At 39.7% G+C, this 15319-nt stretch overlaps 1 protein-coding gene across 5 annotated transcripts in view; it reads left to right on the top strand.

The window, feature by feature from the left end:
- Window positions 1-13937, top strand: part of GRB7 (growth factor receptor bound protein 7) — an 80459-nt gene extending 66522 nt beyond the window's left edge. For all 5 annotated transcript variants that reach the window (XM_063459086.1, XM_063459084.1, XM_063459087.1 and 2 more), the window contains 11 exons: window positions 1357-1478; window positions 2355-2432; window positions 2664-2801; window positions 5395-5505; window positions 5783-5881; window positions 6389-6463; window positions 6894-7010; window positions 7440-7500; window positions 7587-7674; window positions 9029-9122; window positions 13130-13937. In XM_063459086.1, the coding sequence (XP_063315156.1) occupies window positions 1357-1478; window positions 2355-2432; window positions 2664-2801; window positions 5395-5505; window positions 5783-5881; window positions 6389-6463; window positions 6894-7010; window positions 7440-7500; window positions 7587-7674; window positions 9029-9122; window positions 13130-13276 (1130 nt within the window). In that variant the 3' untranslated portion in view covers window positions 13277-13937. The remainder of the gene's footprint in view (window positions 1-1356; window positions 1479-2354; window positions 2433-2663; window positions 2802-5394; window positions 5506-5782; window positions 5882-6388; window positions 6464-6893; window positions 7011-7439; window positions 7501-7586; window positions 7675-9028; window positions 9123-13129) is intronic.
- Window positions 13938-15319: the final 1382 nt, after the last annotated feature.

The following is a 15319-nucleotide window of genomic DNA, read 5'->3' as shown; positions in this document are numbered from 1 at the left end:
TGTAATGCAGTTGAAAGGCAATAAATCCATTTTGCTTGAGTTGTGTCACAAATCTACACATTGATGGAGGTGCCACAATCTTTTAGGGAGGGATTATTATAGGAGCCACAAAGCTTTGTTACTTGTAATTCCATCTGCGGTGAATACATTTATCTGTTTTAATTTGTACCATTACATATACATGTTTATGTGTGTATGTATAGATTTATAAATATATATTTTACAGAGAGGACAAGTCTTACAAACACAGAGTCGCAGGCAGGGGGGACATGCAATATTAATAACAACCAGTGTTATAACTAAAACAGTGGTATTACGTGCTGTTAAGGCTCAGCTGCAAACACTTCACACTGTGTGCAAAAGTTGAAGAACATAAAGCAAACTTAGTACTGAGTAAGAAACCTAAAAGTGAACACATTTTAAAGTGCAACAAAGAAGTGCAACTTCTTTATAAATTTAAAAAATACTATAATATAATGCTTATACAACAAAGTGTTTCCTTATTCATGTCCTAAAAAAGAAAAACAGCACAGAAGTCCATAGTGCATACTGTTTAACCTAAAAGAACATCCATATCCCTCCCCCGCAAATGGTGCAACCAGAGCCTATTTGGTACGTACCTTTTTTATGAATGGGGAGCTACCGATTGGCTTGCAGGGTCAGTTGACTGCTCTAGTCAATCAGGGGCGTCCCTGCCCGGCGGCAATATTCTGTTCCTGTAACTCAGGTTCAGAAGCTAGATGCCACCGGGGGAACTGGAGATCAGCACTGGAGGCAACATTTGAGAATGTTAAGAGTGAGCCCATAACAACTTCATTTAGTTGAAATTGTCGTAATGACCGGAGTGTACCTCAGTAGCAAATGTCACACCTAAGCTCAGTAGCAAATGTCACACTTATCTTATATGGCCTTACCTATGTTCAGATGTTAATCTATTCCTGGTGTGCTGGTTACCCATTGATTTTACCAGTTGGATCACTTATATGGCATGCCATACTCTTCTAGGGGTATTTCTCATGTTTCTCTGCTATTTTGTGATCAGCTATACCTGGACCATCCTCCTTAATGTACACCTCTTAGAAGTTATGAAGTTTGTGGGTGTTGTTCTGATAGTTAATTGAATATACTAGGTCAACAGGTTGTGTCGTGGTTCATGACTAGGAAATTGTATCCTGGTGTGACTCCAAAGTGAACACATCATATCAAATCTTAAAGGGACAATTCATTGCCCAAATAATACAAAAAAAAGCTATGGATCTATTGTCTGCAGCCCTCATAGAAGGCTAGTTCTAAATGTTTATATACATAAAAACACTCAATTTTTGTCTTGTTCTAACATCTTTTGATTTTTCACAGAGCGCTGCCTTGAAGATCACGAGTCGGTGGTAGAGGTTCAAGCAATGTGGCCTGCGGGAGGAGATAGCAAATTCATCTTTCGCAAGAACTTTGCCAAGTACGAACTGTTCCGAGGATCCCCTGTGAGTATAGAAAGTTTATTGACTGATTCAGACCTGTTCTGATTAGTTAGCATTTGTTTTTGTTTTTTTTCCCACACATATTTACTTTTTGAAATTTTTTGACGATTCTGTAGTTGTAGGTATTCTTCTTCAAACAGTTATTTACCGTTCTTGGTAGGAATCTTATCTCCTTAATTCTGTATTTGCCATGTAACAGTGGCACATTATTGACTTCATTATATTCGGTCTATGAATTATTCCTAAATTTATTGTATCAATAGATGGATGAAGTTGTTTTAAAGTTAACAAAAACACTTCACATGTTTGTTAAGAGTAAAAAAAGTAAGTTTGGAGTCCATGACCAAACTCCTTTTGAAATGAACCCCCTTCCCCCAGTTTCAGATGCACCACAGGAAAGTATACATTTGAGAAGGTTTTGGATAGTAATGTCACTTTAAGAATATTTTTTATCTGATATAGAGCAGATATATGATATGCATTGGGAGTATGCATATCAAAGCACTATTACTTTAATCGTATAGTTTTGGCACTGTACTTTTTTGAATTGTGTTTTTATTACATACATTTTCATGATATATACTGTATGCACAATTCTCTGACAACAGATTAATTAAATAGTTCATTCAGCATTAGAACTATTTAATTTGTTTCCCATGTTAAAATTAGTGTAGGACCCACCATTTTTAGGAGCATGTGTCATAAAGGTGGGCTTAACACAATATAGCCGTTCGGTGGAACGGAATCCATTTACTTGCTTGCTAAGGTAGGTGATTTTAAGTAGCGTTCTAAAATGTAAAACTGTATTTTTATGTGTGAGCTGTTCCCTAATCTTTTGCTAAGAGTGTAATTTTGCAACTGTAACTTTCCGTCCCATAGTATTCATTGTTTCCAGAGGATATGGTAGGAGGAAATGCAGAGACGCACAAAGGACTCTCTCACTCGGAGCTGATACAGGTAGCTTATCTGATTGTAGATTGAAGAAATATCTTACGGTTTTAATCTTCTATGACCCTTAATACAGAAATGCACTGTTTAATAGTTCTTTATTTTTAGACGTTGCTGTAGGGCTTCAGGGCTTTGCTATCCATGAGTCAGAGTATAAATAGTTTATATAAACTTAGACCATTAAAGACACAGTTCCTGGAATCTTTGATACTGAAACCTGCTTGATATTCTTTTTATTAGAACTTCTTGAATCTGGGTAGCTGGCCAGAGATTCAGGGATTCTTGCACATGAAGGAAAGCGGACGTAAGGTCTGGAAGCGATTCTTCTTCTTCCTTCGACGATCCGGCCTCTACTACTCTACCAAGGGAACTTCTAAGGTACGACTAAAATGCCCGAATGACTGTAGTTGAAGAGTTGCATAATTTTGCAAGCAGGTGATTTATAATAGAGCTCTCTCTATGCTTTCAGAAGAAAAAAAAATAACTTGACATTCTTTGAAAAGACAAGTGCATTGTGCAAAAATATATTTGCAGACAGTCAGTTGTGTAACTTTGATGAAGACATTCTATTGAATGTTTGTCCAAGAAATGGGTTTGGTCTATCTGTTCTAATCTCTATTCCATGCTGAGAGTTCCAGAACTTCTTTCACATCACAAAATCAATACACAGTCAATAACTGACATCAAATATTAAAGAATATTGCTGTTGATATTGCCTAATCATCATATACAAATTGCTAAAGGTGCCAGCAGTCCTATTCACTAAATGTTGAAATTGTAAGCATAATTTTGACCAATATTTCTTGGCAATTGCAATTTAGTCACTTGTAGTGTACTCAGTTCTGCTGAGTATTCTATTCTATTCCTTCATTCAGTAAATTGTTACCCAAATTAAGCTGTATAGCCTAAGGGCACAGTGAGAAAATATTGACATATAAAAGGAAGAGTTGCCCAGGATCCCCTAATACAGGGGTTCTCAACCCAGTCCTCAGGACCCCCTACCAGTCCAGGATTTGGGGATTACCTGGGTGTGTCTAAGGTGTTTAGAAAAAGGGAAAGAAAACACCTTAGACTCTAAAGGTGTTTTTTTTTCTTTTTCTAAACACCTTAGACACACCCAGGTAATCCCTAAACCCTGGACTGGTAACGGGTCCTTGAGGACAAGGTTGAGAACCCCTGCCCTAATCTATGAGTGGGGCGAATATTTGCCCCTTTATTGTGCCAGGAATTTACTGGAGCTGTCCACCTCATAAAAGTCAAAGTGTTTTCTGGTCAGGTCTCCTCTTATATTGCTAATGCAACAGTTTCTGTATTAGTTACATCAATTCCTCCTGTATTTAAATGGAATTCATTTGCTGAAAGCATTAGCACTTTGTGCCAAATAACTATGTCCAAATAGAGATAAAATGCATTTATTTATAGGAGGGGAAACTTCCACTTTAAATAGAAAAGTGGACACCAGACAGGAGGCACCCAGAGGACCCAAGTAAGGGTTAAACTGTTCTAAAGACTTTTCGACTCTTACCCAGTGTAACGGACCGTTTCACTTACAAGAGGATAAAACCCAGTTTAGGCGATAATCCCCTTTCCAGATGCAGAGGCAGCTACTGCAAACACCATTCTCCCGACTGGAACCACACGAACACTGGAACAGCTGAACAAGAAAAGCAGACATCGGCTTACACTCTTGGCAGTCAGCATACAATCCCATTCCCCCAAAGACCGAGACGACACATCGCTTTGAGGGTTAAGCAAGAACTCTGGACTGGCTCATCCAGCCTGGCTTTTATTTCCAACTCACACATACAGGCCACACCCAGGGGGAGGCATAAAATAACCAGTCAGATACATGGTACAACCCACACATCCCCTCCCCTCAGATAACCAGTTAACATAATTATACAGCCCGGAAAACTACAGTTTTTATACATGTGCTATAACTTTAAATCCGTACATCCAATCTTCCTAAAAACTGCATATTTAGAATCAGCACACTTTAAACATACACCCTTCCAAAAATCAGCCAAATCCCTCCAGTGGATCAAAAGTTAGCTGGAAGTCCTTTATGACCGACCACAAGCACAATTTCCTGCCCAAAACAGTTCCATAGATTTGGGCTGTGCGGTCGGTCAATTTCATGCGGAAAAACGACTAAGTCCCATTTCGAACGGGACTTAGTCTCTGGAGCTGAAAAAACGAAATGATGGAGAAGGTAAGGGTCAGCGGTGTTCGGCAAAATGTGTAGCCGATTTCAGTTCCACAGAATCTTTAGCATACACCGCTGACCGCATTCGAATGACCTAAGATGGCCGCCGCCACGTGTTCGGCTGTCGAATGGCGGCCACCCAGCGCTCGGCAATTAACCTGCAGTAACCTCACAGCCTGGGAGGTAAATTGCCTGCACACTTTAACTTCTGGGTGGTCCGCCTGTGTGATACTTGGTTCAGTAAGCCCTATGTACTGAACCAAGTGGGAGAAAGCCAGGGGCAAGTTATTTTACAGGTCTGGGGACATAGTCTTAAAGGGGTATTGTTCAGCAAAGTCACAATATGTCCCCAGACGGTTCTTAAAGGGCCATACACACACAATAAAAGTTCATACTTTTCAGGGGCCATAGTCTTAAAGGGTATTGTTACCCAAAGTCTCAATATGTCCCCAGACAGTTCTTAAAGGGCCAGCAGCAGTACAATAAAATACCATTCCCTGTGCTTAAAGGGCCAGCAGTCGCACAATTAAATACAATATGCCCCAAATAACCCAGGGGCCATAGTCAGCAGGTAAGAGGCTAGCAACCAGGCCTCTCCAGTTCACAGTGGCGAAGCTGGTTTCGCCACACCCAGTATAACCTCTGGCACCATAACCACTACAAAGAGCATTCGTAGTCAAGTAGGGTTCAAGACTGACGCTGTAAAAATAAAATGTACAGCAACAGGTTTCTGAATCTTGTTCATTGTTTCTTCCTTCTTACCAGGATCCTCGACATCTTCAGTATTTTGCCGACGTAAATGAATCGAATGCGTACTGCTTGACACAGGGAAAGAAACTCTACAATGCCCCCACGGATTTTGGGTTCTGTTTAAAAGTATGTTTTTGTGAAAGATATCAGCGATATAGTTCAATATATTTCTCTACTGCATTGCTCTCCAGAAAGCATCTCTTCAATTTTAGTGTTTAGTTATAACATGTATTCACTGAAGATGAACAACCCTGGCTCGCCCTCCAGCGGTATAGGGTTAGCTTTGAATTCTGGACCTTGTAATAAACACAGAGGACTAGAAAGACTAGCTAACTTGACTATATGTGACTATTATAAGTTCCAGGTTTTTTTTAAATCTACCTAATGTTTCTATCCTCCACAGCCATTGAAAATACGGAGTGGCACCAAAGGTCTGAAGATGTTATGCAGTGAAGACGAACAAGCACGAACCTGTTGGCTTACAGCAATTCGTCTATTTAAAGTGAGTTTGTCAGCCATGTTCTTCCGATCTCACTGAAGCAACCTTGCAGGCGAATTACTTGGATTATTACATGCATTACAATGGTGTAACTCAGATGAAATCTATGCATTGTGTAATGGTTGTTGACCTTCCTCGTTCAGGTATCCAAATTATGATGGCATGACGACCCATTTTTGAACTGTAAATTAGTTTGATAACTGATTCTGACATACAATAAAGACTAAAACAAATGCTAACAAAAGCTTCATCAAAATACTCCCTTTTCAAAGGGGGCTCCAGTAGAGTGGAAAAAGTTGATTAATGCAAAAACTCCTAGGGACCTACTGAATGTTTGTATGGGCTGCAGACCCAAATTTATGTTCTTACCCAAGAGTTCATAATCTACAGCTTCGGTATAATATAATACAATACAGTATAAAGACTTGGTGTTATTTTACAGCAATATAATTCAAAGTTAAATATGTTGCAGATGATGTGCTATAAATACATTTATTGTTCCCTTTACAGTATGGTGCTCAGCTATACAAGAATTACCAGTTGTCCCGACGCGGTCCACAGACTTGGGGGGAACACACAAAACCGGTAATACATCTTTGAATTATCATTCATCTCAAGAACAAAACCTTAAGTGCATGACTGTACGGCTTCAAATCTTCTCAATGAACACAGACAGGGTTATTCAGTAAAGGTAGAATTAAAGGTGAATTTAAAATTTAAGTTCAAAATAGCAAGAAATTCGCCAAGGCAGCTAAGCTTCCAGTTCTGCTACATTGGCCTTACATTTTACATTCACTTTGAATTCTCACTTTATTTAAAACTCTGATAATGTATGTTATGCTGTTCAGTAGGTGCTCAATCAACATGACCTATTTTACAGGAGCCTTACGATGTAAATTACAGATATATTGGGTTTGCTCAATATTGTCTCAGGCAATTTAGTCTGATTTGCAAAATAAAAGTCTATGACATAATTACTCAACACAGCTTTAACCCTGTACTCTGCTCCCTACAGCGCAGTGCGTCTGACAGCACACTAGTTCCCATGGATTTTTCGGGGTGTACAGGTCGTGTGATAGAGAATCCTCTTGAAGCATTGTCTGTGGCCCTGGAGGAAGCTCAGTCATGGAGGGTAAGCTTTTTGATAGCACATTAAACATATATTTTATAGCCCATATATTACATCAGTGAAATCCCAAAGGAGGTGAGATTGTGATCCACAAGGCAATGTTTTATCCGCTCCTGGGTATGTTGTACCTCTATGGTTTTAATGTTCCATATCAGTGTAATATGGTCAAGCTACAGCATATGACTCCGAAATGTCTATGGCCCACCTCTCCTGGTTCTGCAAAAGTTGGACAGGTAGAGTCAAATTAAATATCTATCCAAAAAAAAAAACACTGCTAAAATTAAGCAAAAGTCCATGTAACTCACAGTAAATGTAGGTTTTAAAATATAATTAAGCTACACTTGTTTACATTTTAAAATTTTCCAAACTTTCAATGGACAAAATAGAAATATCATGTATCTCTGTTTGTTTTTTGTTTTTTTACCCCATCAGAAGAAAACAACTCATCGTTACAGTTTGCCTACCCCGTGTCAAACCAACTTGAGTAGTGCAGGTAGGTTATGAAGACTCATATTTAACATCTTCTTAAAAATATGTATTAATAGGAAATCCTTACCTATTCAATTCCTTCCCTGTCAGGTATTCACAAAACTCAGGCATGGTACCATGGGCGGCTGTCACGAGATGAGACACAACGTCTTATAGTACAACAAGGAATGGTGGATGGGTAAGTGGTGGGATACCATGTTTAAATGCCCAACACAATTGGTGATCTTAACTAGCTTCTTCATACTGTAACAATCCATTAAATTGTTTATAGTACCTTCAGTATTCAGTTAATAGAGGAGAGGGATGTCCATGTACACAAAACAGATGCCTGCAAATTAAAGGACCACTCTAGGCACCCAGACCACTTCAGCTTAATGAAGTGGTCTGGGTGCCAGGTTCAGCTAGGGTTAACCCATTTTTTCATAAACATAGCAGTTTCAGAGAAACTGCTATGTTTGTGAATGGGTTAAGCCTTCCCCTATTTCCTCTGGTGGCTGTCTCATTGACAGCCGCTAGAGGCGCTTGCGTGATTCTCACTGTGAAAATCACAGTGAGAGCATGCAAGCGTCCATAGGAAAGCATTATGAATGCTTTCCTATGTGACCGGCTGAATGCGCGCGCAGCTCTTGCCGCGCGTGCGCATTCAGCCGACGGGGAGGAGAAGAGGAGGATCGGAGGAGGAGAGCTCTCCGCCCACCGCTGGAAAAAGGAAAGTTTTAAACACTTTCCCCTTTCCAGAGCCGGGCGGGAGGGGGTCCCTGAGGGTGGGGGCACCCTCAGGGCACTCTAGTGGCAGGAAAACGAGTATATTTTCCTGGCACTAGAGTGGTCCTTTAAAGTACTCACTGAAGAACAGGACAATTGTTGGGTTTCTCCATTCATCTCCACTAGGGTTTAAAAGAATAAAAACAGCTCACACGAGCCGAGGACCTAAAAATTAAAATAATTTATGGGGAACTTCCAAAAGGTTTTTATTTATTTATTTTTTAAATCTTTGTCATTTTTCAAAGACCTCAGATTTCTGAGAAGAAATTTCTCTCTATCTAGAATCAGTGGCATAATGAAGGGTGTTGGTTGTTCTCCGATTGACAGCCAAGAGGGAGGTGCACACAGCATCCCCACCCAGCACTGTTATTGATTGTAGTGAGGTTGAGTATGAGGTTGATGGAGGCTGGAGGGACATATGGGAGGTAAAGGGGGATATAAGGCGAAACACACTGCAGTGACAGTGGAGAACAAAACACAAGTAGGTTAGGGGATTGGATTGTTCATGGTTCTCCAAACTCTGGCCCTCCAGATGTTGCTGAAAGGCAACTAGCATGGTTCTTTGAATTAAACAGATAGCTAGAGGATCATGGAAGTTGTAGTTCATCAGCATCTGGAATGCCAACGTTTGGAGAGCCTTGCAATAGACTAAGACAATTAGGGAATTCGGCAAGATTAGGTAAGCCACTGCAAAACTAAAGTGTAACCACCACGTAGTAAGATATGTCCTATTTCATATAACAATATTATTCTCTTTCCTCATACAGAGTTTTCCTGGTACGTGAAAGTACAAGAAATCCTAATGGTTTTGTCCTGTCCTTATGCCACATGCAAAAGATCAAACACTACCTCATCTTACCGGTATGTGCCTGGCCTACAATACACTACAGAACAGTCTAACACCGGGGGAAAGTGTTAAACCCCTTCAATTGTTCTTTCTTTTCTTTTACAAACTGAAATTGATAAGACTTTATGGTGTGGCCCAACGCCATTAGTTTTCTGCACAGCAAGATAACTATTTTTAATGATTAAAACAATGTTCTATTTCATTCTTAGAAAACAGTCACCCATTAACCTTCTTATCTGTACCAGTGTTTTATTCTAACCTCCTTCCTCTGTATGTGACCCTGGCAGCTCGATTCACTATATCCCATATAACTACTATTATGTTGTTTTAGAGTTTATTTGAAATTAAGTTTTAAAGGGAAAAGTCATTTCCAATGACTTATAAAATGATGTTATATTTAGCCTATGTTTTGCGAATATGTGTTTGTGTTTGAGTGGTCTGAAAAAATAAAATTAAAGAGTCAGCAACACTGTATAATTGCAAACTGGGTGGTCCTCAGGACACCCTGAGCCTACTCAGTTCAGAGAGTGACTTATGAGTACGGCATTTTTTATGTTTTTATTTATGGCTTGTCCTTGATCCAGTACAGAGGATCAGCACATATTTCAGAATGGTGTATCAAAATATAGTCATACATTGCATTGTCAGATAGCATGAGCACAGAATAATTTATATATTATATTATATTTAGGAACGTATATTTAGGATCATATGTACAGGCTAAAGCTGGACCACTATAGAAGCCCCTAAGTAAGCATTGTATAAGTATAGAAAAAAAATCTAGCTTAGTCTAAGCGGCACATGTCAGAAACAACTGACGTTTTACAGAGAGCAGATAGAAAATAAGACATTGCATTATACGAGAGATAAACAGGAGTCCCAGAAAAGCATAAATAGCTAGGCAGCAAGGGATCCTCATGTGACACCTGATCTTGAGTCTGTTGGCAATGTAGGAGAAATCTGATCTTATGCATGGGGCTGCCAGCCTCCTAGATAATCCAAACATGGCACAGAAGTCGGGGCACCTGAGTTCGGCTCCGGTAAGTATAAATCTTCACCCATGATTGGGCCCTGTCAAGGAACAGTCCCAGTCTCCAAATTGTCAGGGCATGAAGGCTGTAGAGGACCTGTGCACCTGTGCACCTGTCTGCTTCTGCAGGTTATCCATTCCGATATCTGCCCCAGAGTAGGCAGTCTACTGTGGGTACTGAACAGTCACTATCTCCTGGGTATTCTGGCTAAACAGAGCAGTATCTGAGCTCCTCTGTCTGTTTGATATCCAGCATATGAAATCTTCATCTTGATGGAATGTCAAGATGTTACAGACAGCAGCAGAGCGCCGCCTCTCCCGTGCCAACACAGCGAATATGCTGTCAGGGAATTAGAGTGGATCAGCGGTAAAGCTTGATAATAAAAGTGTAAGCACCCCAATAAGCAGCCGCATGGTTCTAGTCAAAAAAGTAGGCAATCTCATCATTAAAATAGAAATTAGAGAGATCTACGGTGGAGCTATGGCACTATGCGTCCACTCTGCATGGAGACCAAGTATCACCCCACTGACTTCAGCATTTTTAACTCTTTGAGCTGTAAATCCTAAAAGATGGGTAGAACTGTTCTTAGGGATAAACTGCAAGTCTCCATGAATGGAGAGACAATATCTTGGCTCCCCGTCAATCTTTCAAAAATCAGCCTTTACATCTGTCAGCAGAGAGCAAAGAAAAATTGGGGGTTTTGTATAAAGAATAATGTTGGGGCAGTTCTAAGTTGAAGCAATCAGCAGTGACATTCCATTGGTTTCTACAGCGACTGCACGATTTTTAGAATCTCTGTATTCATAAGCCCCAAAATTCAAATTTCTCCTCCAATACAATGCACTCTGTGCCAATTCCATGACTGAACTACTCTGCTTGTTGTCTGGCGACCAAGAGGTGCAGGGAATGGTGAACATTACTTACATGAAACTGTCCCATGTAACTGCTGCCATCCTCATCCAATAGGACCTGCTGGATAGACAATGCCTTTTTTCATACAGCCGTCACTATTGATGGCTGGGGGTAAATGACAACTATAGACTGTAAGCTCGTTTGAGCAGGGTCCTCTCCAACCTATCGCTCCTGTAAGTTTTTTTTTTTGTAATTGTCCTATTTATAGTTAAATCCCCCTCTCATAGCATTGTAAAGCGCTACGGAATCTGTTGGCGCTATATAAATAGCAATAATAATAATAATAACACTTAACAGTGGTAGCTCTGCCTTTTGTCAGGTGTAGGGAATGTACTAAGACAATGCAGTTCCTACTTTGTCTTGGTATAGATGTTGACTGCGTCGGAATTCCAGCACAGTCAATGTGAGCATTTCAGAAAGCTTTTATCTCGAAATTCTAATCCTGGAGGGGGGGTGAACCAGACACTTTAAAAATAAATATAGCCTCCCCATCTCTGTGCTTCACTCAAATGCTTCAAAAGAAATATCTTGAGAGATCAACAAACAGAAGACCATAGGTGAAGCAATTACAAAAGCTTTGTTGTTTGTACAATGAATATTTTAATGTTTTGTGCTGTTTAATTATGAAATATTATGGACGGCATAAAGCTTGTGTTTCCTTTCAAATAGCCACGCACTACTTATCTTTATTTATAGCCTTCAGCTCAGTGATCACAGCAGTTCAGTGAAACACAATGCTGAACTATATTAATTATATATGAGGACTGATTGCAAACCTCTAGTAACCCCTAGCTCTAATACCACAGCTTGACAGAATGGACAAACGTTTCTAACGATATGGACAATGTCCAACCTTTAAAGGGACACTTTAGGCACCTAGACCACTTCATTGTCGTGGTCTGGGTACAGTGTCCCTTTTGCACCCAGTGCAGCAATTGTGAAACATTGCAGTTCCAGAGAAACTACAATGATTACATTGCAGCACTAAGTCTGCTTCCAGTGACTGTCTACCAGACAGCCACTAGAGGGCTTCTTGGATTGAAGCGGACCTTTGGTCCGGTATCTGACGCTGGACGTCCTCACGCTCTGCATGATTAAATGCTGCTAGTTTGCAAGTGGTAATGTTGAGCCATGTTATTTGTGGATTTCTTTAAAGTGTCCCTCTATGCACCATAACAACCTATGCTCACTGCATAGGTTATCGTGCACAGAGTCGCCCTGTCACTGCATATGGCTTATAGCTGCAGTAAACAGGGTCAGCACAACCATTAGGCAGACCACGAAAGGTTCTGCCCACTGGATCACTAGGGAGCAGAATCCCAGTTTTGACCAGAACACGAGAAATGGTAGACCCCTCCATGACCAACCGTAAGCAGGAAATGGAGGCAAAAGCTTTTTTTTTTTTTAACCAAATTGCAAAGCGAGGCTGGACAAATCAAACTCCTTACACATAAACAACACATGCAGGCGCAGCTCTATTCACATAAACGGATAAACAGGGGCAGTCAACAAACTGGAATTTTTTGCTGGCCTACTTTGTATAAATACTTGCACACATTGTAGCAGTAATTTGCAAAGATATTAGATAGCCTCTGTCTGATGACAAAGAAGGATTTTGTTTTAATTGGCTCAGGATGTCACTGTGAACCGAACAGTGAATAGTACAATAGTACCTGGAGTACACATATCTACTTATCGATAAGTTTCATCCATCCTATATGATGATAGGTGGAACTGTAAGTGGGAGAGATTTATGGGATAAGATAAATAATCACAGACGTCTATAAGAAGGTCCTTATTGGTGGAGACTCTGTTTAGTCTTGGAAGGGTTTGTCTGCTGCAGCTTGCCCATGCTCTTCCCTCTTTTTATTTATTTAATAATTTTAAATTGCATTTCCTATAACATGCAGCTTTATAATGTTTCTTAAAGTTTTATCAGATTAGGGTGTTTGGAAGTTCTTTCTCAGTTACAATTATTCCCACCAGAAACTTCAGTACTTTCCTTTTCTTTTTATAGAGCCATGAAGGTATAGGCCACATCGTGTACGTTCATGTTTTCTGTTTTGTTTTATTTTTAGTGTGAAGAAGAAGGCAAACCATACTTCTCCATGGACGATGGACAAACAAAGTTTGTTGACCTTATTCAGCTGGTTGAGTTCCACCAGATCAACAGGGGTATCTTACCATGCACCCTCAAGCACTACTGCACTTCCGTGGCACTATGATCCAGTCTCATATACTCAAGATGAATCAAGTCCTCATGAAGGAAATGGTTAGCCTACCATGTTTTGGGATGGCTTTCCCACCATGAAAAATATACCGTGTCTACCATTTTAAGGACATTACAAATGCAGTTTCATGGATCGGTTAAGTCGAAGTTACTTCGTGCCTGCATCGTCTTGAAGCTTACTCTGCGTTAAGCACTTAAAGCCTTCTCTGCGTGGCAGAATTTTTGTCATCCCAAGGAAAGAGGTTTTGGGACAGACAATTAATAAGCTAAATTTTTCTCCTTGATGGTACAAGCAACTTTGAAGACTGTTATGTGACAGTCTAGTGACATTAAGTGGCTCGATCCCACTTGAAGACAAGCTGCCTTGAATCTCCTGTTGCCCCTTAAAAGCTGACGGGAGTTGGGCACCCAAAGGTTCGAATAGGAATACTAAATGGTGCACCCGTTGATGAGAGCACTGTACTGTATATATTTACAAAAACCAGTTCAATGTCACATATTTTTTATGAAAAAAAATCTTATCTATATATTTTTGTCTTCTATTTTCTCTTATTTTTGTACAAAACACTCTAACCTCAAATCTACATATGAAGAGAAAATATTATTTATATATACCCAAGAGTCACTAAAATAAAAATAAAAAATATTAAAAATCACCCAAATGATTAATACAGATTTTTTTATTTTTCTATTTTTTTTTTTTTTTTTTTGCACAAATGAAACATAGCAGCTAATTAAACCAAAACAGTGGCTATTTTTTTTTTTTTTATAGCATTTTCATCACTTCAGCTTTGTCACTTTATGTAAATCTCTCTCCTTTAACATAAAACCATGTATATTACTTTGTTTTTAACTGAAGAGGTGCTAATAAAATGCACACATCATTCTATTTGATTAGAGTGGATTAAAAAGCAAAATCATGTGCTTGATGGAACACCTAATAAGGCTGGAAGTTTTGCATTTAACTGTTACCTCTCTGTTAGTGGAATCATTCACAGTACCAGAACAGGTATCACGGTAATTCTCTAAAAAGGTTTATGAAGTATTATTACTGTGTTTGTACGGTTATGAATGATTCTTGAACATTTGTTAAATGCAGAAAAAGTACATTTTCAGTAAATCTACTGTACTTTAATGTAAAGGCAGGTAGACAGAACTTGGGGCAACTACAGGCTTACGCTAAACAATTATTGAATTGCCAATGCTGAAGTTTACAACTTAAAAAAAAGAGTTTTTATTTGGCACAATATGTTTCTTTGTGGAAATTAAGCTATATATATATATGTATGTACTGCTCAGCCACAACATTAACACCACCTGCTTATCGTGTAGACCCCCTTGTGCTGCGAGAACAGCTCTGATATATTGACGCATGCACTCCACAAGACATCTAAACGTGTCCTGTGGTATCTGGCACTAGTAGCACATCTTTTAAATCCTGTAACTTGCAAGTTTGACTATGTGAAACGACGCTTGACGTCCTCACGGCCTGTATAAGGACATCCAATGTCAAGGAAATCCCCATAGGAAAGCATGTAGGCAATGCTGGGGAAGGCCTAAAGCAGGAATATGGTGAATGCCTAAAGCGTGCCTGCCACTTGTCGCGCATGCTCACTAGGTCTCTCCATCGGCTAACGTCGGAAGAGGCGGAGCGCAAACCAGTGCTGAAGGACGTCGGAGCTGGAGTTGGATAAGTGAATAAAGAGTTATTTAACCCCTTACATGGTGGGGTTCGGGGGGCAGAGGAACATGATGTTAATGTTAGGAATACAGCTTTGTATTCATAACACTAAAGATTGCTGACATCATGCTTAGAGAGAATTGTAGTATAGCACAGTATATTAAGAAATGTGGTCCAAGAAAACGGATCAAACATGGCAGCTCAATGACATATGGGACGTCTGCACTATGAATACTAGAAGGTATCCTTCTTGCCGCAGCCATTAGAAATCAGGAGAGATATAGGGAAAGATAATGAAGACAATTATAAATTGTTGTCTTTCATTCTGTAAGTTCTATGGTGTCTTTCAGCTATTCC

The sequence above is a fragment of the Pelobates fuscus genome, chromosome 6, assembly GCF_036172605.1.
Source record: "Pelobates fuscus isolate aPelFus1 chromosome 6, aPelFus1.pri, whole genome shotgun sequence".
NCBI lineage: Eukaryota > Metazoa > Chordata > Amphibia > Anura > Pelobatidae > Pelobates > Pelobates fuscus.
This window is presented reverse-complemented; position numbering and strand designations above follow the sequence as displayed.